At 33.3% G+C, this 24,910-nt stretch overlaps 1 protein-coding gene across 4 annotated transcripts in view; it reads right to left on the bottom strand.

Moving 5' to 3' along the window:
- The window catches only part of PCDH9 (protocadherin 9), a gene marked incomplete at both ends in the record, with an annotated part of 987,287 nt that overhangs the window by 621,810 nt on the left and 340,567 nt on the right, over positions 1 to 24,910 (bottom strand). For 2 of the 4 annotated variants that reach the window (XM_079721672.1, XM_079721674.1), the window contains one exon: positions 300 to 401. The exons of the other annotated variants lie outside the window; for them this stretch is intronic. In XM_079721672.1, coding sequence (XP_079577798.1) covers positions 300 to 401 — 102 coding nt within the window. The remainder of the gene's footprint in view (positions 1 to 299; positions 402 to 24,910) is intronic. 4 annotated transcript variants of the gene reach the window in all.

The raw sequence follows: 24,910 nt of genomic DNA, 5'->3' as shown, positions 1-24,910 counted from the left end.
GAACATTTTAAAATAAAGTTGCTCATTATTTTCTCCAAAAATTGGTAAAAATCAACACTTTGCATTCAATGACAAGAACACTATATTTCATAGTTCGACCATTACTAAAAAAGGAAAAAGATTATTGCTTCCTTTTTGTTCTAATATTGTTTATTTAAAGTTGTGTAAAAAAAGGTACTAGCATAAAAATACGACCATAAAAGTGGTCATCAAAAAAAATATTTATAACAGCTAACTTAGAGTATTTAAAACCACTAGGGAAATGCAAATTGCTCAGTACCAACATGGTTATGGCATACCTCATAATGGCTTTCTTCATTCTCCTGAATGTGGAAACCCACAGAGCTGGGACATTTCTGAGGAGTGACAGGAATATTGTCACTTTTGCTGTGTGAGTTACACTGAAAGAGATTACCAAATAATTGTGATAAACTACTCCACATTAAGAGTGTCTATTGAGAGACATGGTTATTTGCTAAGCAACTAATAAAGGATGTCCCTGTGAACTAACAGGGGTCTCCCTCAGGTACATGCGTTCATATTGAGCCTTTACCAAAAAATTTTAAAAAATAGTATATAGTATAAATGGTATATAGTATAAAAATAATAATATATATTATTATTATCCCCAGTTACAGATGAGGAAAATGAGGCATAAAAATATATTTTTCCCAAAGTTGGGCTGTTACCCAGCTTTCTGGGACCATGCCCCATATCTTATCTACCATATGCATGCCCTTTATAAATAACACATTTTAAATAGATAAAACTGAAAAATTAAAAGTTTAAGGTCTTAAAATATTACTTCACATTTTTCTGTACCAAATACAAAATATTTTTAAATACAGGTAAACCAAAATAATTCACCTAGAAATGGATGTAAACTGTAAAACATAAGATATTAAATTATGGCTTGGCCTTTCTCCATGAAAATATTAAAATGATTGTTTTCCATAATCCTCACAAGAGTTGTTTTATGTGAAAACAAGATATTATTCACTTTCTGTCATCCTTTCTTCCTTCTTTCCTAAATCTCTTATTAGATTCAAGGTTGCGTGGTCATGTATTAAATATCACATTGGGGTGTCTCAGGTTTCTACTTTAATAAGATATTGTAGTGCCTCCCAAAGGGGCTCATCATTGGTATATAACCTTTCCTCTCTCATAAGACTACAAAGTCTGCACACGTTTTTATGATGTAAGAAGGGAAGATAATATTTTTCAAACTAGAATGCCACATTTTTGGTTCACTAATGAAATTTTACTTTCCCCATACCAGAGAACAATCTGTTAGAAAATTACTATTAAATACATTTTAAAAAGCAAGTGAGTTTTAGGGTTTGGTATAATTGAGGTCAGTATATTTTCATCTCAAAACCACCATTTCATATATTTATGTGTATTTAAAAATATTCGCATTACATTTTTTTAAACTTTTTTATTTTAAACACAGAAAAATGGAAAATATTCTAAAAATTATTTCAGAATACATTTCATTACATTCCAACAATGTCAATTATTAATTATCTCATTTATTTTTCTTTGTTTGTTTAAGAGCCATAGCAATATGACAGACTAGGAAAGCATGACTCCGAAACGCAAACCCATATTAGAAACCTTTCAGCATCAAAAAATATATATGGGGCTTCCCTGGTGGCGCAGTGCTTGAGAGTCCGCCTGCCAATGCAGGGGACATGAGTTCGTGCCCCGGTCCGGGAAGATCCCGCATGCCACGGAGTGGCTGGGCCAGTGAGCCATGGCTGCTGAGCCTGCGCGTCTGGAGCCTGTGCTCCGCAACAGGAGAGGTGACAACAGTGAGAGGCCTGCGTACCGCAAAAAAAAAAAAAAGAAAAAAAAAATATATATGCCTGTCCTCTCTACAAACAATATTATTTCAAGCCAGTTCAAAACTAACTCTTCTAGGAACTCTTCGTGGGTAATGAAATAAATGGTGATTGCATTTAGCCTCTGTTTGCAACCTGAGTGACTTAGATGTAGTTTGTAAAATGCTGCTCTGCTAGTATTAATTCTTGGAATGTGCCTGAGTTTGTCTGAACAACTTCACTGTTAATTATAAAGGCGTATCTTTGATATCTCTCCACAGCAGCTTCCTTAGCTTTCAAAAAAAAATAAGTTTAGGCCGTAAAACGGTTATTTTCATCTGTGACATTTTAGTCTCTCAATTCCTATCCCTAGCTTCTCCTCACATCTATTCATGCTGATTAATCTTTTTAAAACATCTCATGTATTATGCAGTTTTTCTCCCTAGAAACTTTTCCTCAATTCCTGTGTCCCAGCAGTGGCTCTCATTCTTCCTGTGTATTAGAATCACCCAGGGAACTTTAAGAAGTGTCAATGACTGAGCCCCACCTCACACCAGATAAATTAGGGCTCAGGCAAAAATATTTTTGAAATACCCAGCTAATTCTAATGTGCAGCCAGAGTTTAGAATCCCTGGATTAGGGTTTTCATTTCTTTTCTGGCCTCAGGATACTATAAGGAATTTTGGGCTCACTCTTCTTTCAATCTGATCTCTTGCTCCTTAGCATTTGTTCATCCTTTCCCTTATTTAACCTTCTGTGTATTAGGTGATACTGGTGTTTTTTTTTTTTTTTTTTTTTTAATGGATATATCATAATGCCTCTGAAACCAAAAAAAAAAAAACTTTATTTGCATAATACTTTATACCTTTACATATAAGATTTTATGTATTATCCACAAGAAACATCTGCAGAGAGAGGTAGAAAATATAATCCTACCTTAACAGATGGGGAAGGCAGAGGTTCAAATATATTCAAAGCCCTCTGTGCAAAGATTTGCCCAGTAAAATCACTCCTAAGTGACAAGACTTAGTCTATTGCTACTCTGCCATAACTCCCTTAAGGGATTCATTCATTTGCTTATTCATTCATGTATTCTATTCTGTTTGTTCATTTGTTTGATCGTCAGATATTTGCTGAGTGCAGGTTATGTATCAGGATTTTAGTGTCTCACAAAGGTATAGCATTTCATATCTGCAATAGTCTCACACTAACAGTGAAGCCATAATTGGAAACAACAACAAAAAAAAACACTGTGATATGCATAAGTTGCTAAGGGACAGAAGAGAGAACTGTGAGACTCCTGTGAGCAGAGTCTTGAACGATGAGCCAATGAGGCAATCATGGCCAGCACAATAGTCAGGAAAGAACAGACAACATATGCAAAGTCTAGAAGACATGAATTCTTGGGACTTGCCTATGAGCTGCGAGTAGTTCAATAGTGCTTTAACCATAGATCATGTGAGATATGCTATGAGGATAGGGACAGAGGTTATTAGTGAATGAGATTTAATGGTTAGACCCAATGATGAGAAGTTATAGTACTGGACTTAATATAAGAGAGGACAACCAAATAATGGAATGGCACTTTATATACAGTGGGTGTCAAAGGTGAGCTTTTATCATCATTCCTTCTTTACCTCCCTAAGGTAGTGAATACAATATAATCAAAATGAATGCATTTGCAATATAACTTACACCAGGGTAAGTTCCTCTATCTAAACAAGATTTCACCCCTATGCCTCTCCAATGTCTAATTCTGGAGCAGCCTCTGTCTATAGAACAGTGAATGGCATCCAAGGAAAAGTTTAATCCACTGTTATTTCATCACTTTTTAAATTGTTTGAGTGTCACGAGGTAAATAGCCTCTGGGGATTACAAATCTATGAATCAGAGCAAAAAAGAAAGAAAAAATAACACTATAAACAGTATTTTGAGATCTGATATTATTAATAGCCCAAACTTTAAGGAAACAAGTTCTTAAGGGAAAAACAATTTAATTGCTATGAATTCTTCCCAACAAGTTTCAATTTCAGAGAGAGTTGCAGCTGAAAATAGAAAGAAAGTTTATTGTAAAAGTCTCGAGATTTCACCCAGTAAATATACACTAATATGTATAAAATAGATAACAAATAAGTACCTGCTGTATAAAAATATAAATAAAATAAAACTCAAAAATTCAAAAAAAAATTTTCCATTTTCCAAATTTGATATGAATAACTATATAATGAATTATGGTTAAGATGGATTTGCTAAAACAGATTTAATATTGCAGGATTCATATATAAATCAAACTTAAGAGATCTAGAGCTCACTAACAATAATCATATTCAATGGCGATCACTGTAAATACATTTATTTTATACTTTAAAGTCTATCAGATATTTTCCATTGAATAGTCTCATTTTATTATGTGTATAATGCTTCCCTCCCTTAAACACTTGTCATAGTTCCTGGGGAATTGTCATTCACTAGCTACAGAAATACCTCCACGAATTTGGCTCATAATCAGGAATATTAGCTCTTTCATTTTTGACACAAATTCCTAATGAAGTACTTCATAAACAAAATATCAAGAGAAAGAGAACAACAGTAGCAAAACCAATAAAAGTTTTATGAAAAATCACATAACCATAAGTAAGACACTGCTGTTTTCTTTGCTACGAAGGGGGTTCTTTACATTTTCCACCGAACTCTGTAGTAGCAGCAATATGGCCTGTTATTCTGTTACTCCCTCTACCTTCTTACAAAAGCAACGTTTGCTAAAAATCAATGGTGCTGGTATAAAATTTATACAATCATTATAGAGGGAGCCGCCTTGTATTTTTATGCTATAGGTTTCATTAAATAACAATTCCTTTTGTTAAAATTTCCCACTGAAACTATTATTCCTACCCATTTTAAGAAACTAGAGATTGCTTTCATGAAGAATTGGTAAACATTCTTAAATTTTTAATACAAAAGTTCTAAATGTTAATAAAAAATTGACATTTACAGAAAAGAATCTACTTTAAAGGATTATCTATACTTGGTGTTTTCAACCTCTCCACCCATTCCTTTGGGAAGCCCATGTGTATCACATTTTTTACCACCGCTTTCCATTGAAACTGTTCTTTCACCATCACCAAGGATAGTAACTCAATGGGCAATTCTCAGTCCTCCTCTCACTTGACACAACTGATAATTCCTTCCTTCTAGATGCATTTATTTCACTCGCCCTCCAAGACATCACAAACTCCTTGTTGTCTTTTTATCTCTCATGCTTTCCTTCTGGAATCATTTAACTGTTCATGTGGCTATTGCCATTGTTAAAACTGAAAAGATTGGAGAAAATGAAACTTGATTAATTTCTCAGGAAGTATGTTTTCTGATGACATTCTCCACTGGTTCCTGATTCTAAAATACTTTCCCAAACTGATCCATGAATGATTTCCTATTTATAAATAGACAAGAGAAGGACTCTTAGGATGTTCCTAAACATGCTTACTCAAACCACATATTTTTGTGAATATTTCAAGAAGCTGATAACATTTATATTTTAAGGGCTTCCCTGGTGGTGCAGTGGTTGAGAATCTGCCTGCTAATGCAGGGGACATGGGTTTGAGCCCTGGTCTGGGAGGATCCCACATGCCACGGGGCAACTAGGCCTGTGAGTCACAACTACTGAGCCTGCGTATCTGGAGCCTGTGCTCCGCAACAATAGAGGCCACAATAGTGAGAGACCCGCACACCACGATGAAGAGTGGCCCCCACTTGCCACTAATAGAGAAAGCCCTCACACAGAAATGAAGACCCAACACAGCCAAAATAAATAAAATAAATTAATAAACTCCTACCCCCAACAGCTTCTTAAAAAAAAAAAAAATATATATATATTTTTAAGAGATCCATAGTGTACATTCCGATTTCTGAAAATTTTTTCCAATCATTTAATGTCCTGAAACTTATGGTCTCAAATCAGGAAGCCTTGAGCTTGTATCTCCTGCCTTCTCTCTAATGTCTTCTATGAGTCCTTCTCTACTGGCTTATTGTCCTGTCATCATTAAATATGATTGGAAAACAAAGCTAAAACGCTCATCAAGAAGTGTGAACAGATAGGTATTCACCTTATGCAATACATGCTTTGATTTAAAATGAAAATGCAGTATAATAAGTTTAGAAAACAAATATCATATAAATGGTATTTAGTTTTAAAATCATAGAAATACAGATGGCTAGAATACGTATCAGTGTAGAGATTACTTATGTAGAACAAGAAAAAATTGTGAACTGTAAAAGTACTCAAAAGGAATGTCAACTGTAACAGTAGTATACAGGCGTCTGCTTGTTTATTTTGTAAAAATATAAAAAAAAACATTTGTTTTGCCTCTCTTCTTTTCTTAAAAAAGTATTTTCCTTTAAAAATTGGAGAGAGAAATATCAGAAAATATTAACATATATTTGTTCTGGGTGCCAGGGACATAGGTATTTTCCTTATTTCTCTTTATTTTCTGAGTTTTTCAAATAACTGAAAATGAATTAGCACATAGAAAAAGAATTAGCATGGCTTTCTTAAAAATCTGTTTCATCCACCTAAACAAGGTTGTAGATAGTGGTTATGAAAGAGCTTTATAAACTATAAAATCTTGAAATGGTGCCTCTTCAGAAATAAAGGTGCCACGTGGGAGGTAGATCCCTTCTGATTTGGCTCAGGATAAACCCTTCCCTTTTTAGTAGAAAATGTTTCTTTTAGAAACAGGTGAGGAACATGCTGGTTTTCTTTCTATGGTACTACTGCTTAAAGGTCTTTCACTACTTCCTCTAAATAGGTTTTGCTTTCTTTCACTTCACAAGAGAACATGATCCTCCTGTTGACAATTTATCTCCAGTATATAGTACAATGCCTGCAGCATTAGCAGGTATTTTATAAATATTTTATGTGAAAATTTTAAATGAAATGAAAGAATAAGTGCATAAATGCAAGACTTTTACAGAGACTTGTATTCACCTAGATTATTTTGGCCTCTAACTCCCTGGGTAATAATTTCTTTGTAGCTGTTTTCCTTTTTCTTTTATGTTTTCGTCTCCAGCAGACAAATTCATTGCAAAATTGCAAAATTAGTATTCCCAAGACCTACATTTTGTATCGTAAATGCTAACACAAAAATAAAGTACATTAGTCTCATAGATTGAGAATACCTGTATTAAAAACAAAAAACAAAGCAGTGGATTTAGTCATCATGGTTTGTTTCTCCAACTGGAACTTTAGTAAGTCAGAGCCGAAAGCATCTTTCTCACAGCAATATGTTACATAAGTGGATAAATTTGAATTGATCTACTGCATATATGAACAGATTTGCTCCTGTTCATCTTCTGGGCCCTGCACCATTTCCCTACACAGGAGACTTTGCCAGGTCCAGCCTCTTGGTTCTTCAGGGCATCAGACCTGCCAGGTATGCAAGTTGACTGGGATCTACTTCAAAACTACATGAACTGATCAATAGCCCTTCTCACTTTGTGCAAATTCCCCTCCACCCTTCTTATAATCCCCATCCAGTATCTTCTTTCAGTTCTGAGGTAAGTCTTCTTCTCCCTTCTTGATATTCCAAAGGTACCTCCTCCCATTTCATCTACAATAGCACTTGCTTTCTCCTCTGTCCTAACAAGCCTTTCCATTTTTAGTCCAAGTTTAGTCCAAGAGACTAGCTAGATGGAGGCAGTCACCTCTGCTCAATGAACAGGAAGGAGTTGACTGTTCCATGTGGGATTTGTGAAAAAACAAAAGCTGATTTTATATAGTCTTTTGGTACAGGCCATTAAGTAGACTAGTTGGCTTCCCTCAATTATAGTTCCCTGTTATTAAGTGAAATTAACAGACAAAAAGATGTATTTCTTATTGTGCACATTGTTATTGCAAGGAGGTCACTTTTAAAGCATCAGTATAATTTTTACTTCCACCTACTATTTTATAATATACTAAATTTAATCCACTTATTCCAAAACCACTAAGATATAGGAATACTTTGTAACAAAATAAAATCTTAACAAATATAAGCAAAAAGAGGATTGGAAAAAAAATCTAAGAATGTGGAATTAATGATGAAATTCAGTAAATGATTCAAGTTGAATTATCAGATGAAACATTTTTTCCCATTTGTTTAGGGATTCTTCTTATGCTATTCCAAAATTTAGTGGTCTCTATCATAAGCTGGCTGACATTTTTCAAACAATTGTAACAATTTAATAAAAAGTATAGGTGCCAAGTACTGTAACCAATAAATAGCTTTCTCTCAATGTGTTATTGCCTAAGTGGTATTTGAGAGCAATCTATTGTTATAAATATCATTGGTTATTATAAAGATTTAGCAACTCTGTATATTGTTCATTTCCTGAGAATGTTTGACTTTCCTTCTATGCAATGACTTTCAAGGCTTTTCTTAATGGACAATTCACAAATGCAGGACTTGAGATAGAGAGAAAGATATATTCCTCCCAAAATCATAAAATTTGTGAAGGGGCTACATTAAGCTGAATTTTGTCTTCTTTTCTCAATACGATATTTAATGAGAGTGGGAATAAAGGGAAATAATTTTATAGTCCTATAGAAATGTTGGTAAGTCAATTAGGAATTAAACAATAGCATCTTATGTCAAAGTTACTCAGCACCTTCCCTCTAAACAGCAGAACAAACCTCTGTGAACTGAATATTGAATGTGCCAGGGTGCTGGGTACATGAGTGTGAACTCAATTTTTGCTAAATAAATAAATACATGAACAAACCCATATATTTTGTCACATCCAGTTATAAATTTCTTTCTAAACAGTTACTACTATGCTCTCTAATTTACTATAGACAAACTGGATACAATCGTAGGTCATTACTCACAAAGGAACAATGCAAAACCACCTTTATGAGGATCACAAATTGTAGCTGCTCTCTGCACATTACAACATTTTCTTTAAGTGGTTCATGGATGTTATATAGAGCTTTATGAACCTCCTTTGACCCAGTTGCTATGGGCATGAATAGAAATAAAAACCCTCAGAAAGTACACTTCAAACACTAATGTTCTATACTTTACAATTCTCCATTGGTTTCTTCCTTGTATTATAACCTTACTGTAAAGCCATTTCACAAGAGTAATAAGACATTGAAAGATTTTAAATTACTAAAGGATTTCATGTTATGTTGCTTGGGCTAAGCCTCATTAATGCCAGTCAGCATTGCACACTGCATATTAATTATGCATTTTAAATAAATGGATGCAAGCAATGCAAGCCTTTACATCTCCAGACACTTAGGAAGAGAGGCTAACTTCTGTCCAAACATATTCCAAGGGCTATAATAACAGACATTTTCAGTACCAGGATTAATCAAGATTATTCATGCTGTATTTTTTATTCAAGACAATTGTTTCGTAGTTCATTTAAGTTTGTTTATTATTTTTGTTATAAAATTCCTGAGAATTTTTTCATGTATTTATCATTTAATTTTATTTATACCTTGAAGAGAAACAAAACTAAATTTTTCTCATCACAAGCAAAAAATAGGGTGAGTAAAAATGGTTTGAATATTCCAAACACAATGGGAGAGGTCCTGTTTTAGAAATGTCCACTGGGAATTCGATGGGGGTCTTTCTGTTATATTTCCAGCCGGAATTGAAAGATTTCAAGAGAGGAAAATGATGAGTTTCATTTTCACTCTAGGTAATTAACGTTTACGAAAGTCAATGTATTTTTTCAGTTGGTTAACATTTTCAAGGAATTCTGAAAAAGTACCAAATACACAGTGATCAAACGAACTTATTAGAAAACAACAGTATTAGTTTATAACATGTCCCACTTACTGACATTAAAACACACAAAAAGTTATATGAATCTAGAATGTAAGTGAATCCAAGGATAGAGTTGTTAACGCAAGTTTGTGGGCCCAACACACAGTGAGGTCAAACAAACCAAAAGGTCTGAGTTAGGAGCAGAGAAAGTTTTATTGCAGTGGCAAGTAAGGAGACAGGTGGCTCACGCTCTAAAAAATTCTGAGTTCCCCGAAGGGTTTCGCAAAACATTTTTAAAAGCCAAATGAGGGAGGGGGGTTTCATGGTATGTGATCAGCTCATCCACAATTCTCTGATTGGCTGATGGTGAGGTAACAGGGCGGTGTCACAAGAGTTAACATTTTCAGTCCTTAAGCTCCAGGAGTCCTGGGGCTATGTGCTCATGGTCATCAATTAGTTAACATTTTCCAGTTGGTGGGGGGCTTTCACATCTGTAAAACAACTTAGGAAATGTGCATCAAGTACTGTTATCTAGGTACTTCAGAGAGGAGCTAAAGCAGAGGATATGGAGGAGGGCTTGTCCCAGGAAGTCTCCATAGGGTCCTGCTTGGTTACACAGTGATGGGCTTTCCATCCAGTAAATAATCTTCTTCTATATAGAGGCAGCCATGTGTGAATTGAACTTAACGTGTGTGTACACACATGCAAACACACATACAACATGCTTGTGAATCCATGTTTCATGTAGGTGACTCATATTTTTTTGTAGATGATTGCATATATTTGTATAGAAGGAATATTTCTTTTCTACATAGAATTGCTTTTATCAATATTACATCAAGTACTATACTTTTTTCTAAAAAAATTCACCCTGCATGGTATAAATTATATACTATAAAAATATTTATTTATAAAATTTTAAATATGCTGTAAACAAACCACATATTATACTATACTAAGTTAGTATATATAATATCTAACATTAATATATCCTAGAGTTTAGAGTAAAATATTTCTGAAAAATAATCTTACCTAGAATTATAACTATATGTTGAAATTTTCATGATAGAGAATTTTTTTTTAAAATCTAAACTGAATATAATTTCAGATAGTAGAAATATGTCCTTGTATTATGAAAAAAAATGCTCTCCCAAAATAAGCCTTTAACATAATATTAACCTAGACTATCTGCATGCCAGTCTTTCACAACAGTCTGCAAGCCAACCTTCAGTCAAAGAAATCAGGTAATAAATTCAGAGATTCGAATCTAAAGTGCTTTAAAGTGAATTCAAAGTTCAAGGCTGTGCTAGTTATTTAAATATTGTCTTTCAAGGCAAATTCTTAAATAAGTTCAGTGATTTATTAGACTTCTCTTACCAGAAAGTTGTCTAAAACAGACCCTGAAGCTGCAACTTGTATTTTTAATAGCATACACAGAGAGAAAAAGAGAGACATGTTTTCTTTTTTTTTTTTTGTAGGATGTACACTAATAGTAAACAAACAAACACTATCCCTTGAATACATAATTTTAAGATGTGGTTTTGTAAGTTGACTGTTTCAAATTTTGATTTTAAATTCATTTATGCAAATTGTACATTAGCTAAATTTGAATGGAAATTCATAACTTTTAGAGTAATGATATAGAGTAAAAAGGATATTCCAGAATACACTGGAAAGTGCCAACTGGCACTGGGGCACTTGGACTTGACCTCCAACACTGCCACCATCTCACCATGTCATTTCACAGCCTCAGTGTCTTTGTCTGTAAAATGGGAAGTTTAGGATAGAAAATCTCCTCCACCTCTCCAAGTCAAAAATGCAGTACGTATGTGAGATATCATCAGAGCTGTTACCCCAAAATTTAACTTAGGGTTTGTTTTTCCAAATATCAGTCTCTATTTGATCTTAATAAAATGGTGTAAATAACTTAGTTGATAAAGGGACTGCAGGAAAGCTGAGACTTTACCACAGATTCTGTTATAATCATTTGCTCTTATCTTGCTGATAGCTTTGAAAAGTCATGTGACTTTTATTAAAACCAAAGTAAAATTTTTAATTCTCATGCTCCATGAACGTCTTTTTTTTTTTTCAATAAGGAAAAAAAAAAAAAACTAAACAAACAAAAAAACACAACGCTATCAAAGGTCTGATGTTTATTGACTTTATTTTCAGAAAAAGAACTGGTGCATCCAGTGCCTTTTGAGATAGTTTAGAGTATTTAAGGCCAAAATAAAGAAACTAATCATAGTGATGTTGGATGGAAACTCTTCAGCAAGTCTGGAGTCTATCTAACTGTGAATGTTTAAAAGGCTAGAGTGTTTTTTAAATCTATTTTTTAAATTGAAGTTTTTGAAGTTCTATGTATTTTAAGGAACAAAACCAAGTCACATGAGAAACATGCTCACTTTCAAGGTCTTAAAAATAGTTCTTCTTATAACTTTGGGGCAAGAATCCCCAAAGGAATGTACTTTAACAAACAAGGAAATATCTGTAGATGAGTCACTGCTTATAGAGTTCATCTTTTGAGTTACTTTCGTTGTCTCTAAGCTCCCAACTAATTTAATTTCAGCAAAGACATCGTACTGTTTATCTTTTAATCCTGAGGTCATAGAACTTTAACAGATAGATGATTCTCTAAAACACTAACACTTCTTTGATTTAGTCTTATGAGGTCATTTCCCTGGTGATGAGAGGTATGAAAATGAACCAGAAATAGATTATAGGAACATGTTCCAAAAACAAATTTTTGAAACTATATATTAATAATTATAAAACATAACAGGGAAGCATTTCTTTTCTGAGGAAGAAAATTTGATTTTCTCTTCAAGAAGGAGACTAAACACCGTATCTTTTGTGAAGAGTCTCCTAAATAAAAGTATTTATTCACCTCAACAAATATTTCTTAACAATTCCCTCTGTGCCATATACTTTTTAATGACTTGGTTAAAAGAATACAAATAAGAAATAATCCTTGTCCTCAAAAAAATGGCAGTATATTAAATGTGCCAATTATATAAAAAATGTTCATTTTAATGAACTCTCCATATCTCCGAAAAGTATTCAGCAACATAGGTAAATATCTCAAAAGAAAGGGAACAAAAATAATAAAATCTGAAGAGAATATGATTAAATAGTTGCATTTTTACATTGTGTGTTTTTTTTCTCTATAGTGTTCTTCAGAAGAATACAGAATGATAGCTCTTTGTCAAAGAACAAAGTATTTTAGTCCTATACTGATATTAAAATAAATATATTTAGTTCCAGTAAATAAGATTTAATGTTTAAGTTTGTGACAGTTTTTATGAAGTGTAAAAGGATAGGGGCAATATTTAAAGTGATTGAATAATATATAGAGAACATTTTATAAAACATTTCTCTTCATAATAGTAATACCGATAGCACAAATCCACTTCCAAATCAAGATAATACATAATTTAAGGAAAATAATTTTAGGAAAATATGTGTATGTGCATGTGTGTGTATAGAGAAGCAGAAGGAAGCAACCAGATAAGGTAGTTGTCTTCTTTTGAGACTCAACATCAAAAGAAACAAGAAATTGGAGTAAATATGACTCGTACTCTGAGCTCAGCAGCTCTGAATCCCTCTTTGCCTTTCTTTTAGCCTTTCCTCTTTTTAAGTTCTATTAGGTCTCTTTTTCATTCCCCTCTGTGGCACTGAAACTCTTTTACGAGCTTGGAGTCTAGGCTTGAAAATTGTACTTGCAAGTCAGGATTTCTAACAATTCCCTTCCCTTTGGGTGACTTCAACATCTGATAGATTCATTGCACATTAAAGTTGAAAGAGACATTAGAGATTCTTTTCTTAACCTCTATTATTGATGAAGAAATCAAAGCAGAGAGAGAGGAGCAAATAGTTAGAGGCCAATGGATGATGTATTTTATCTTATTTATGTGACTTAGGGTAGAAATTATCTTAATTCTTGTTAATATAATTGAAGCAACAAAAAAATCAGCCGTATTTTCAATCCCATAGTTTAAATTATAGGTTTACAGACTTTAAAGGGACCTTTGAACTCAGTGCATTAAAATTCTCACAAGTTGCCCAGATCACTGCCAGGCAAGAGGCTAATAACAAAGACCTGTCAATAGACTGGATTTAGAGCCTATAGTCCATTCAATCCAGGTGGCCATTCAATTGAACAGGAAAAAAAAAAAAGATGTTTTTCCCTGGAAGGAACTTATAACCAAATCTTAAGAAACCATCTGCTTAACTAAAATATCCAAATATATTGATAAAATACACCTTTCTCAGTTCAGCTGGAAATATGCCATGCTCAGAATCTGGGAGGTTGAAAGGGCCAATCAGATATTCTGAAACATGAGCTTAAAAAAGGAGAGTCTGATGAGTTTAAAACCAAATACTATGATAAATACGTGTTTGAATACAGTCAAAAGTGTAGGTCTAAGTATTGAAGCTGCATATGTAATTTATCCACACAGCTTAGAATCTTTTGTGTTAATGGTTGATTGTGAGCAAGGCTTGAATCAACTTTACCAACTGGTACTTGTGCTTTTAAGCTAACTGATATTGTACGTATCATCTCAAAGTACAAAACATTCTTTCCAATCTTATTCCCTAGTGAGCTCTCTAAAGCATGGAGGATGATAGAAATCTGTCCACAGTCTTATTAAAATAAAAAGCTAAACACAAGAAGGGAAGTTTGCCTGAGAAAGGAAAACCCATGCACACACATATACCTAATAAAGGGCACATTCAGCAAATATTTATAAACTTTTAAACAAGCTATCAAAAGTACACATGAAAGATAACAAAACCTTATTTTCTGCTGCTCATTAAACTGAAACTTTTTACAAATGAAAAATAAAGTCACTACCTACTTTCTTTTACTTCAATTCCCTGCTTCATATATTGAACAACAACTAATAAAACATACCCTTCACTTGCTAAAACCTTGATCCACTCTTTTGATGGTTTATGTTAATGTCACGTTAGACAAGGAAACAACTTTTGCTCAATTTATTCTTCATGAATAAACAAGAATGCACTTCAAAATGAACTGTCATGAAACTAGGCCTTTGGGAATGTGTTGCATGTAAAAGTCGGCTACACTTGTCTTACATATATTTCATTAGTGCCTGATATTAAGGGTCAAAATTTTCCTTTCAGTTTTCCCTATCTTTCAAGAGACTGAGTCAAATGACTCACCAGATTCTTGAAACTTTTTATATTTTAAATCCTTTTTTAAATATAATCTCTAATGAGTTATGTGATAATCAAAATCAGAAACATTAATCACTACAGTCTTGATGAAAATTAAGGCATTATCTCAAGAGGGCTCTGGTCGAATAAATATGTTGACATGTTATTTGTTTTTATGATAGTTATTCATTGTGATTCAGTATAAAATAAGTTTATGGAAAAGAAGTGACAAATACTTGGTATGATAATCCAATACAAACAGAAAATATGTAAGATAGAATCGACCAGGAGATCCCTTTTAATTTCATTACAAGGTAAAAATACATAAATAATCCTTTACTAAAATGCCTCCTGGGTACTGATTTACTCTATATGAACAACTCTGCCTATTTAAAATGTCATGTTTTCACTTTAGTATTATATATGTGACAAACTACTCAAGATACCTCTTTCTGCTTTACCCAACCCGCTGAAGAGACATTCCAACTACAGGACACAATCACCTCTCTCTCATTCCTTGCCCCTTCCAGACCAGGCACATTAGGAAAGTGGTGTACCTTAGACACCCAAATAAGCAAAATCCAAGATGATTAGTGTCTTGTGTGAAAACTACTGTACATTGTTATGTTAAAAAATGGGTTCTTCCTCCCCAGTGCTCTCCTGGAAATTTAAGAGGGAGAAAAGAAAGTCTCAGTTGGTGATTGAAGTTGAAATTGAAGGATTGGAGTATACAAGGACCCTGCAGCACACATGTACAAGTTGTGACAAAACATTATAGAGAAAGTCAACAGGTGTTTCCAGAAATACATAGATACCAAGTGGAAAGAAAACAGAGAAACAGATAGACAGAGACACAGACAGTGAAGGACACACAGGCGCACAAAGAAACTGCCTCATTTAATCATTTTCTGTTCCACTTTTGATAATGACTCAGGTGTTCTTCATTTTCACCCCTTGGATGTCAGGAGATCTCTATTTTAATCTAGCTGGTGTAAGTGATTTTCTGTTTCTTATAACCAAAAGTTTCTTCATCATCAACTTTTATAATTGTATACATTATATTAAACTGCCTTTTATACCACTTTATTAACTTTTCTTTTATAGCAAAGGGTAAGACAAATAAAGAGAAATAGACTTTCAAATTCTGTTTTATTAAGGCAAAACGAAAAAAGAATGTCTTAATTTACCATTTTAACAGTTTTTATAATCGCTATAGTAATAATTTTAACCAATGTTTCTTTATTGAGAAAAAAGTAAGCAAAGAAGTAGAATATGTGCCAAAGTATCAAATGGATACCCAGATATTTTTATATTATCAGGATAAAACCTCTAAATGCTCCCAACGTTCCCGATGCATTTAAATCTAAATAATGATTTAACTTTTGTCACTTCTCTTACAAAAGATTTATAAGTTTTTTTTTTTTTTTTTGGTCATGGTAAAATAAATTCACCTATAATTTTTGTAACACTTCCTCATATTTTCAGCCCTCTGTTTTCAACCTATTGCTCTCATAGTGCATTTTGAAAAGAGTATTCTTTTCAATTGTTTTCAATTTCCTCACTTCTCAATGATGCTGCAGCTTCCTTAACACTTGAATATAATTACTCTTGGAAAGTCATCACTCTGGTTTCTTTCCCTTTTCTCCCACAATGCTAATCTCTCTGTTCCTCAATAACTCTCTTAATTTCATTATCCTTGACTGTTCCTTTCTCATTGGAAACATCCTATATATTGATATTTCTGAAGTCTATACTCTTGGGTAGCTTCTCACCATTTCTTATTTCTCAGAGAATCTTCATGTTATTCCATACCTTTCATTATCCCCTGTACACCTATAAGTGATGACATCTAAGTTTATTGCTTCCTAAGAGAATTAATTGTTCTTCTATGTTTCATTCTGTAATTTTCAATGTTTGCTAATATACCAAGATTCCTTCTCACATCTTAAAGCCACCTCATTCAAAGCCCATTGGCTTAGACCCTCCTTACACTTTTCCTTTTGCATCCATAGCAAAGAAAAAAAGTTAACACTCATTTATCTGTAGAGTAATTATGGTTTTTTTTTTGTTTCTACTTTCCCTTTGATGTCCTAGTGACGTGCACAGTGTCTGGTGGGTAGTTGGTTCTTAAAACTACTTATTTATTTTGAATAAAATATTCAGTATAAGTTCAAATTCTGTTATGGAACCACACATTACACTGGCATTCACAAAATCCCATACACTGCTACAGCTAATTAGAATCATTGAATATTTGGTAATATTCCATTCACACACATTGCATACAGGCATAGTCTTCAGAATGGTCCAGAGGAAAAAAGCACTGTATTCACTGTAAAACTATGAGAAAGTGGTGGTGTTCCCATGGGGGTAATATAACCCTCTCTTGCCTGTCAGGGAAGGTGGCTTAAATGAGATAATTAAGTGTAAAGAATTTGAGAAGTATAAGGGGTTATCTAAAGTCAGGTTGTGTTAATATCAACATTTAAAATTATATATAACATGGTCCTTTTATTCCTTATTAAGTTTTAAACCTAGAATGGTGTTCATTTTTCAAAACAACAAATTAGGACAATGTTTTTAACATTCTTTGACTTCTTAAACATATTCATATAATTGATAATATGCTTGCTCCTTAGAATAAAATAATATGCTGTCTGTGACCTTTACTACACTGTACCAAATATAAACTCTGACAGGCTATTATTCAAGAATACATATACTTGATATCTAAACACGATGTATATTTACTTATTTATTCTTTGCCTTGTAAAGACTTGACTTAATGAACCCACATATTTAAAGATGTGTACCTTTCACTTTTACTTGGGGATGGGTGGAATAGACAGCCATTTCCCCCTGTGTTTCAAGCAAAATAGGCAGAACAAGAATGAAAGGAGATATCTTCAAGTGGATTTTATCTCCGGGTAGATAAAGGAAAAATTAACTGTATTCTGATTGTGACTAATCCTCAAGACTCTTATCACAACTTTCTGAAAATTCCTGATCTATAACATTAATCTCCTTGAAAGGGAGACACTCAATTTACAGTGTGTTTTGCATGTTCCTAAACAAGTACTGAATGATGAATTTCACTGTCTGATTGAGGTGGTTTACCTCAGCACATAATTTCTTATATTAATAACCTTCCCCACAGGACCTGAATGACCTTCTATAAATACAATCCCTTCATTCAGTCAAAAAATTAAAGCCTGTAACCACCTCACAATTCATCATCTTTTTTACAGGCAATTGTTGAAGCAGAAATAAAACACAAATGCCCAATCCTCAACCAATGTAATGTAAAATCATGCAGCCTTCTGCACTTATGTAACATGGATATATTGGAAATTATGTAGCAGTTTGTGTTCCAAATCAATTCTTTTGAGTGGATTTCTGTTTGCAGTGAGCCACAATTTTCAGGGCAAAACACAACTCCTTTCCAAAATCAAAGGTATCCTAAAACAGTAGCCTCCTGAATGCTTGTATATTTTCAATCAGTCTTTAAAAAACGCCTCTTTATATGACTGCCTCACAATTATGGTAAATCCCTATTATTAGGGTTATTCTTGGAATCTGCAAGACCTTTATTTACATAAAACTATCAGAGAATGAATTTCAGAGCTCAGAAATGGAGGCTTTCTCTTTGGGTAAGATTGATGGAGGTTTGTACTTTATTTCACTCTGTATTAAAACCCTAAAAAATATACTCAACAAATTAATGTAAGTTCTTAGTTCAGCTTGAAATATCTTTACCTAAAAAACATAATCCTAGAGCAGATTGTAGAGTTATGTCAGATAATTCTCTGGTAAACCAGAAAATGTCAGTTAAAAGGCTTCAGATAATTGCCATATTTTCAAAGTGGATAAATTTAGAATATCGGATAGCATTTTAAAATTCAATATTCTTAACTACCTTTAATTATAGTAACTATGGAGGCAGAGATTGTATTTATATAAGAAATGAGGTATTTTTAAAGACAAAACCAGAGTTCGATTCAGAATAGCTCCCTTTATAAGGCAGACATCTCAGTTACCTTGAGCAGTTTCTGTTGGCTTATCCAGTTGACAAAGTTAGGTTATATTTATTGCATCTGGTTCTCTCACATTAGGTAAGCAATCTTTATTTTACCAAAACTGCATAAGACAAAGCCAATTTCAGTGGAAGATCTAACAAAGCTAAAAATTTGCCACATGAATACACACACATTACACAAATATGTGTTTTGCATAAAGCAGAAGCAAAGCACATATTCAAACCCACTGGAAGCATTAAAAATACTAAGTAAAACATAGCATCTCTCTTTCAGAATTTCAGACCTCAAGGGAAGACCACATGTACAAAATATATTTTAATACAAGGTCGGTTATTATGTGAATGCTTCCTGTTTTGAGTGCAGCTGAGCTGGGCTGGGTGGTTGGCAAAACTGCAGGGGAAATATACAAAACAAGCTTAATAACAATAGTTCTAACAGTAATTTAAAGTGTCCTGAAATTTACTCAGGTTATCGATAGTAGTTTTCATATACTAAGAGATTTATAGAACTATTAAGTCCAAAAGGTTGCCACATGAATATCAATATTGAGAAAATAAAATGTGTAAACTTTGTAACTTTGTAAATGTTACATAAACTTTGTCAACTACTCCTTGAGATGACTTGTTTCTTGGGTTAAATTGTCCCATGTATAAGGAATACCAATATTTGTTTTCCTTTCATGGACAGAGACAATGCCATCTCTTCAATTTATTACACTCAGTCTTGTGATTGACTATGCACTGATGAAGTGATTGTGCAGAAATTAAATGTGATGTAAACATATGTTTATCAAAACATATTGATTTACTATTTTACCAAAATGTTTTAGAATAGATAAAATATATATCTAGATGCAAATGTCAAGTGTCATGTTTGGAATAAAAATATTGATCAGTTAGTTCTTTGTCAACTCCAGAACTACTTCTCTGCCTTCTTTTTACAAAGACTTTTATCCCCCTCCTAACCTAAGAAAGAAAGATAGTACATTTGAATTGCTTGTGAATAGGCAGGGAGAGCAGACTCAAGGAGTGCTAATAGGTATTTTCTATCTTTAATTTTCATGACTACAGGAGATGTGTGGGAAGAAGATAATAGGAGAAATAAATCCAGCATTCACCCAGAAACAACTTCCTTATATTCACATCCTCACTGAGCTTTTGGCTTGAATAACTTTGTTGATGGACAAACACTGTACCACCCCATGCTTGGAAAGTTCTGAATGTAATTGTCTGTCAATGATATGATGATTTATAATGCAATCTGTTCCTATTGCTAGTGCTGCTGATAACTCTAATTTGCCACTCTTTTATTAGATATGAGGAACTTGACAGTACTCAGTTTTACAGGTTAGCTTTCCCTCTGAGGATACTGCCAATCAAATTACATCACCCTTCCATTCTCCTTGGGAAAAGGATAACACTACCAAGACTACTATTACTGCAATGGTCATGTTTTACTAACTCATTTATTTTTTCATCTTATAAAAACCCTCATTACATGATTAAATGTTTAGAAGTAAATAGAATTAGAAGTGCATATTTATCACTTTTTAACTATATCTTAACTAATATTCCTCTGGCATCACTAGAGTATGAAAGATCTGAGAATATTTATGCTCAAGTCAGAAACTGAGGATATAACATAGTTAATGCATCATGGCTCTGATAAGTAAAATATATGCACAATTCAAAAAGAATAAATCACTGGTGAGTAGATAAATTATTGTATGGCCATTATCTGAAGGGCAGAGAATGGCATAATTCATATAATTTCTTCAAATTCATAGAATTAATATTTAAGGTACGCTACACCTGGCTAATACACATAAGCAGTTGCATAATTGGCACATGCCTGACAGCTAATTATATGTACCAAACCTTGACTATGAAGAATAAGTGAAATGAGAAAAACATAGCACATCCTTCAGTTGGGTAACATAATTATATGTAAACTGTGTTTCAAAACAGAGTTATTTCTGAAAATTTTGTTTTCAAATATTTCCATTTTGTAAATTGAATAAAGATCCCATTTTAGCTAAGATATAACATATCTTATAACATATAAGATTTAACATATTTAGTTCTATATGATTGGAGCTATTTTAATATCCAAATTAAAAGCAAAAGCTTATGATTATAGATCATATTGATTACTATGTGCCAGATATAGTTCTAAGTAATTCAGATGCATTAATCTTCTTTTTAATCTTCATAAGCACTCAATATAATGTATACAATCTACATTCCCATTTTAATATGTAAGAAAACTGAGGCATAAGGTGATTAAACAATAATGTCACAAAGCTGATTGGTTAAAAAACTCTAAGGTGAATTCTCTGGCATGGCTAAAGGACTCAAATATCTGCAATCACACTGTTCTATTACTGTTTTATTAATGAGGGTGAAGTGGATTCCAGTAATCAACAAAAATATACTAATGTATCTCCACAATTCTTTCCAATTTACTAGCTATAGCCTATTTCATGAAACTGTTGTCTGGTGTTTAAAAGCAGTACTTAACATATAGATAACATTTCATAATTTTATGTTTTAAAAAAGTTTAAAGATATAGGATGCTGCTGTTTTACCTAGTCCCGCAATGAGCTTTCAACCACAGGTCAGACTCCAAAAGCACACAGTCATATTGGCACAGAATTAAAGCAGGAAGCAGGAAGGTCAAGAAAACAAAGAAACATTAGCGAAATGGAGAGACCACCTACAAAAACCTGTAATCTTACAGACAGTCATTCTTTTCTTTTCTTTTTTTTTTTTTTTTTTTTTTTGCGGTACGAGGGCCTCTCACTGTTGTGGGCTCTCCCGTTGCGGAGCACAAGCTCCGGACGCGCAGGCTCAGCTGCCATGGCTTACGAGCCTAGCCGCTCCGTGGCATGTGGGATCTTCCCGTACCGGGGCATGAACCCGTGTCCCCTGCATCGGCAGGCGGTCTCTCAACCACTGCGCCACCAGGGAAGCCCCAGATAGCCATTCTTAAACTTTACTTTTTCCTGAAGATGTTTGACCAATGTCTACTTACTCTTTTATTCAATACTAGTTTTCAACTTGTATTATTTAAAAATCTTCTGGAAATTCCTTTGGGTGAGAACTCAGTTGTGGTCGCCAATCTATGAACAAGTAGCCATCTGTTTCTCCCAGGAAATGCATCATTTAAGAAAACGTTTACTTTATAAGCCACTGTTCTTAGCCCTCATTCAATCAAATTGTTAGTGTTAGATTTTAATATATATTTATATTTATCTCAAATACAGACAGAGAGGGATTGATTAAAAAAAATTACCTTTTCATATAATACTGCTTTGAAGACAGTAAAAACTTCCCAATTCAAAGTATTTTCTCCACCATTTTATTGTTTGTAAATATATTACACAGGTAACCACATGCTTTATGTGAAAAGAAAAATGTAAAAAATACAGTGTCTGCATTTTATACACATTTTCAATCAGCTCCTTTTTATAATTAAGTCTGAACACAAGGTAAGAGTTTTGAGTAATGTTACTTAAAATGAGATTCTATCAGTATTTAAGTGTACTGGGGAAGCTCTTCATTTAAAGAAAATATGTAAGTAATGTCACCATGTACTAATGAAAAACAAACAAACAACAGTTTAATCTGGAAGTGCATATAATCAGTCTCATAAACATTTTGAAAATTATATTATTGATACATATATGAAAAGTATGCATGCATGAATATACATACACACATTAAGTATGCACATATGAAGAAAATTAAAAAAACGTATCTATAGGTGTGCTAAATGTTAGAAGAATTTCACTGCTCAGAGTTAGAGAGCTCAGAATTCTGAGTTAGTTTGTGTAGCTGTATTATTACTTAAGTGTGTAAGGATTTGGATTAGTAGAATGCAATATCCCACAGGGCAAACCAGCATGCTGGGATATAGCACATAAACCTTAATACTTTCCAAAACTGGCAAATAGCATGAATATATAAATGAAAGGCACAAATATAGACATATTATTTGTAAAACATTAAAAAATTCAGCAAACGATCTGAAATTGTGACATAAGAACTAGGAAGATTATAAATCAGAAAACTCAAAGGCGTAAATGGTTACAAGTGAGCTTTATTCTGTCAGTTTGATTCAACTATCAATATTTTATTCTTAAATGATTTTAAATGGACTAAGAAATAGAGTGCTATGATGATAGTTCATTCAAAAATATTAAAATATGACTTCTAAATATTATTCATGCAAGCCATTTTATTTTTAAAAAATCAAAATTTGCTTCCAATAGTCAAAATAATTCGCTTTCTCATATTGAGTCCTCAAAGCCTTCCTTTACACTTGTGTTTATCTACTGCATCTATAATATGCACCTCATAAAATGTTTTCCCAAATATGCAATCATTTAATATTTTGAGAATTCTGTATGTGTTCTTTTTGGAGCCCTATGTGGAGGGGCCACAATGCAGAGATTTGATTTAACTAAGTCACACTGGAGTCTAACATTTTGTTGTTCCCTGTACATTAGTCTTTATCTTCACTTCCCTGTTCATTTCTGAGTTGGAGGTTGACATGATTCTGTAGTCATCAGTTGTTAATTGTTGATTCTTTATTTAACCTTGTCAAGTCAATTTTTTAATGTTATTTCCTTATTCTTATCACACATTCAATGCCTCTTTCATTAATAGCATATTTGGTTGCTTTTAATTTTTTTAAAATATTTAAAAATGAAACAAATTTAAATATTCTCTTTATCAAATTCTTTATAACACACAGATGTATTATAATATTATGTAATAAAATATATAGATAAGACCATAAAATATATTTCCTAACAGTTTTCTATGATAATTCTCAAAATAAATCTTTGCTTCTAGATATGGTAATTTAATCACCATTTATTCCTTGCAGGGCTTCATTTACTTATTATCTATACATAATCATCTGAATAAAACAGCAATGGCAATGGTAATATCTGCATTACACTATTATGTTATCAAATACTATTTTGCTTTCCAAACCTGATTTTCCCGGAGAAGTTCCGTTAACTGACATAATGAACTTCCCCTAGGAAACCAGTTCCCTCATGCAGCTTTAGCGTCACACGTGGCTCCCGCCTTGTCTGAGCAGTGGGGAAGCACCGCTTCTCAAATGATTTCCCCTGGGCACAATTTCTCTGTTCCCTTCCTCAACAACTGTGTAGTATTTGTGAGAAAATAATTAATCACCACTTTTTTATGCTGTATCTTCCCTCTTTAGATGAGCTAAAAGAAGGTAGAAATACTCTCACAATAACCCTCAGAGTGTCTTGAGTAATTGTTTGAAGCTCTAATGCCTTGGGTGGACAGGAACCCCTTCACTCCCTGCCTTACATCTCCCCCCATGTTCATAATTCATGCTGTTACCAGGTTCTCAATCCAAAGTTCTTATTTTCTTCTAATTAATATTGCATCACTCTAATTGGGTTTTCCACTTGTAAGATGCATGGATTAAGATTCCTATAGCTATGTTAATTAGCTTTATGTACCAAGGATGATCTCTACAACCAAGAACCAGAATTACCATTGTGGAATTTCACTATAATAACATTGACATGAATTAGTCTTTTCTGGAGAACATCCAAGCAAATTTAATTATTGAGGTGCTTAAAAGATCATGTTTTAAGACTGTTTCACTACTAAGGCAGTCAGTGACACAGCACAGGTACTCAGATAAGCATTACAAAGAAGTTTCAGTGTAATTCCATGAGCATTTATCAAATACCTACACGTGTCACACACTACAATTTGTTGTGCTAGGTGCTTGGGGATAGAGTCTTTATTTTACACAAGCTAATATTCTTTGAGGAGTGATAGACACAAAAAGACTTAGTAAAACACAATGTAAGGAGCTTCTTAAAAGAAGATCACACAAGAGACTTAAATAGACTAACAGGACTAGACTAGGACAGTGTGTTCAAGTAACATTAGGATGGCCTTTCTAAAGAGAGATTTTTGGGTATCACTGTTCTGCCTTGACTCTTAGATGGCTGCATTTTCAAGGAAAAGAATAAAGTCTCCATTTGGGGAAATTATCTTAGCATTTCCACAAGAATTGAAATGAAAAGCTCTGAATGACACAATGTAGATAAAGTTTT

The sequence above is a fragment of the Hyperoodon ampullatus genome (genome assembly GCF_949752795.1).
Source record: "Hyperoodon ampullatus genome assembly, chromosome: 16".
NCBI classification, from domain to species: domain Eukaryota; kingdom Metazoa; phylum Chordata; class Mammalia; order Artiodactyla; family Ziphiidae; genus Hyperoodon; species Hyperoodon ampullatus.
This window is presented reverse-complemented; position numbering and strand designations above follow the sequence as displayed.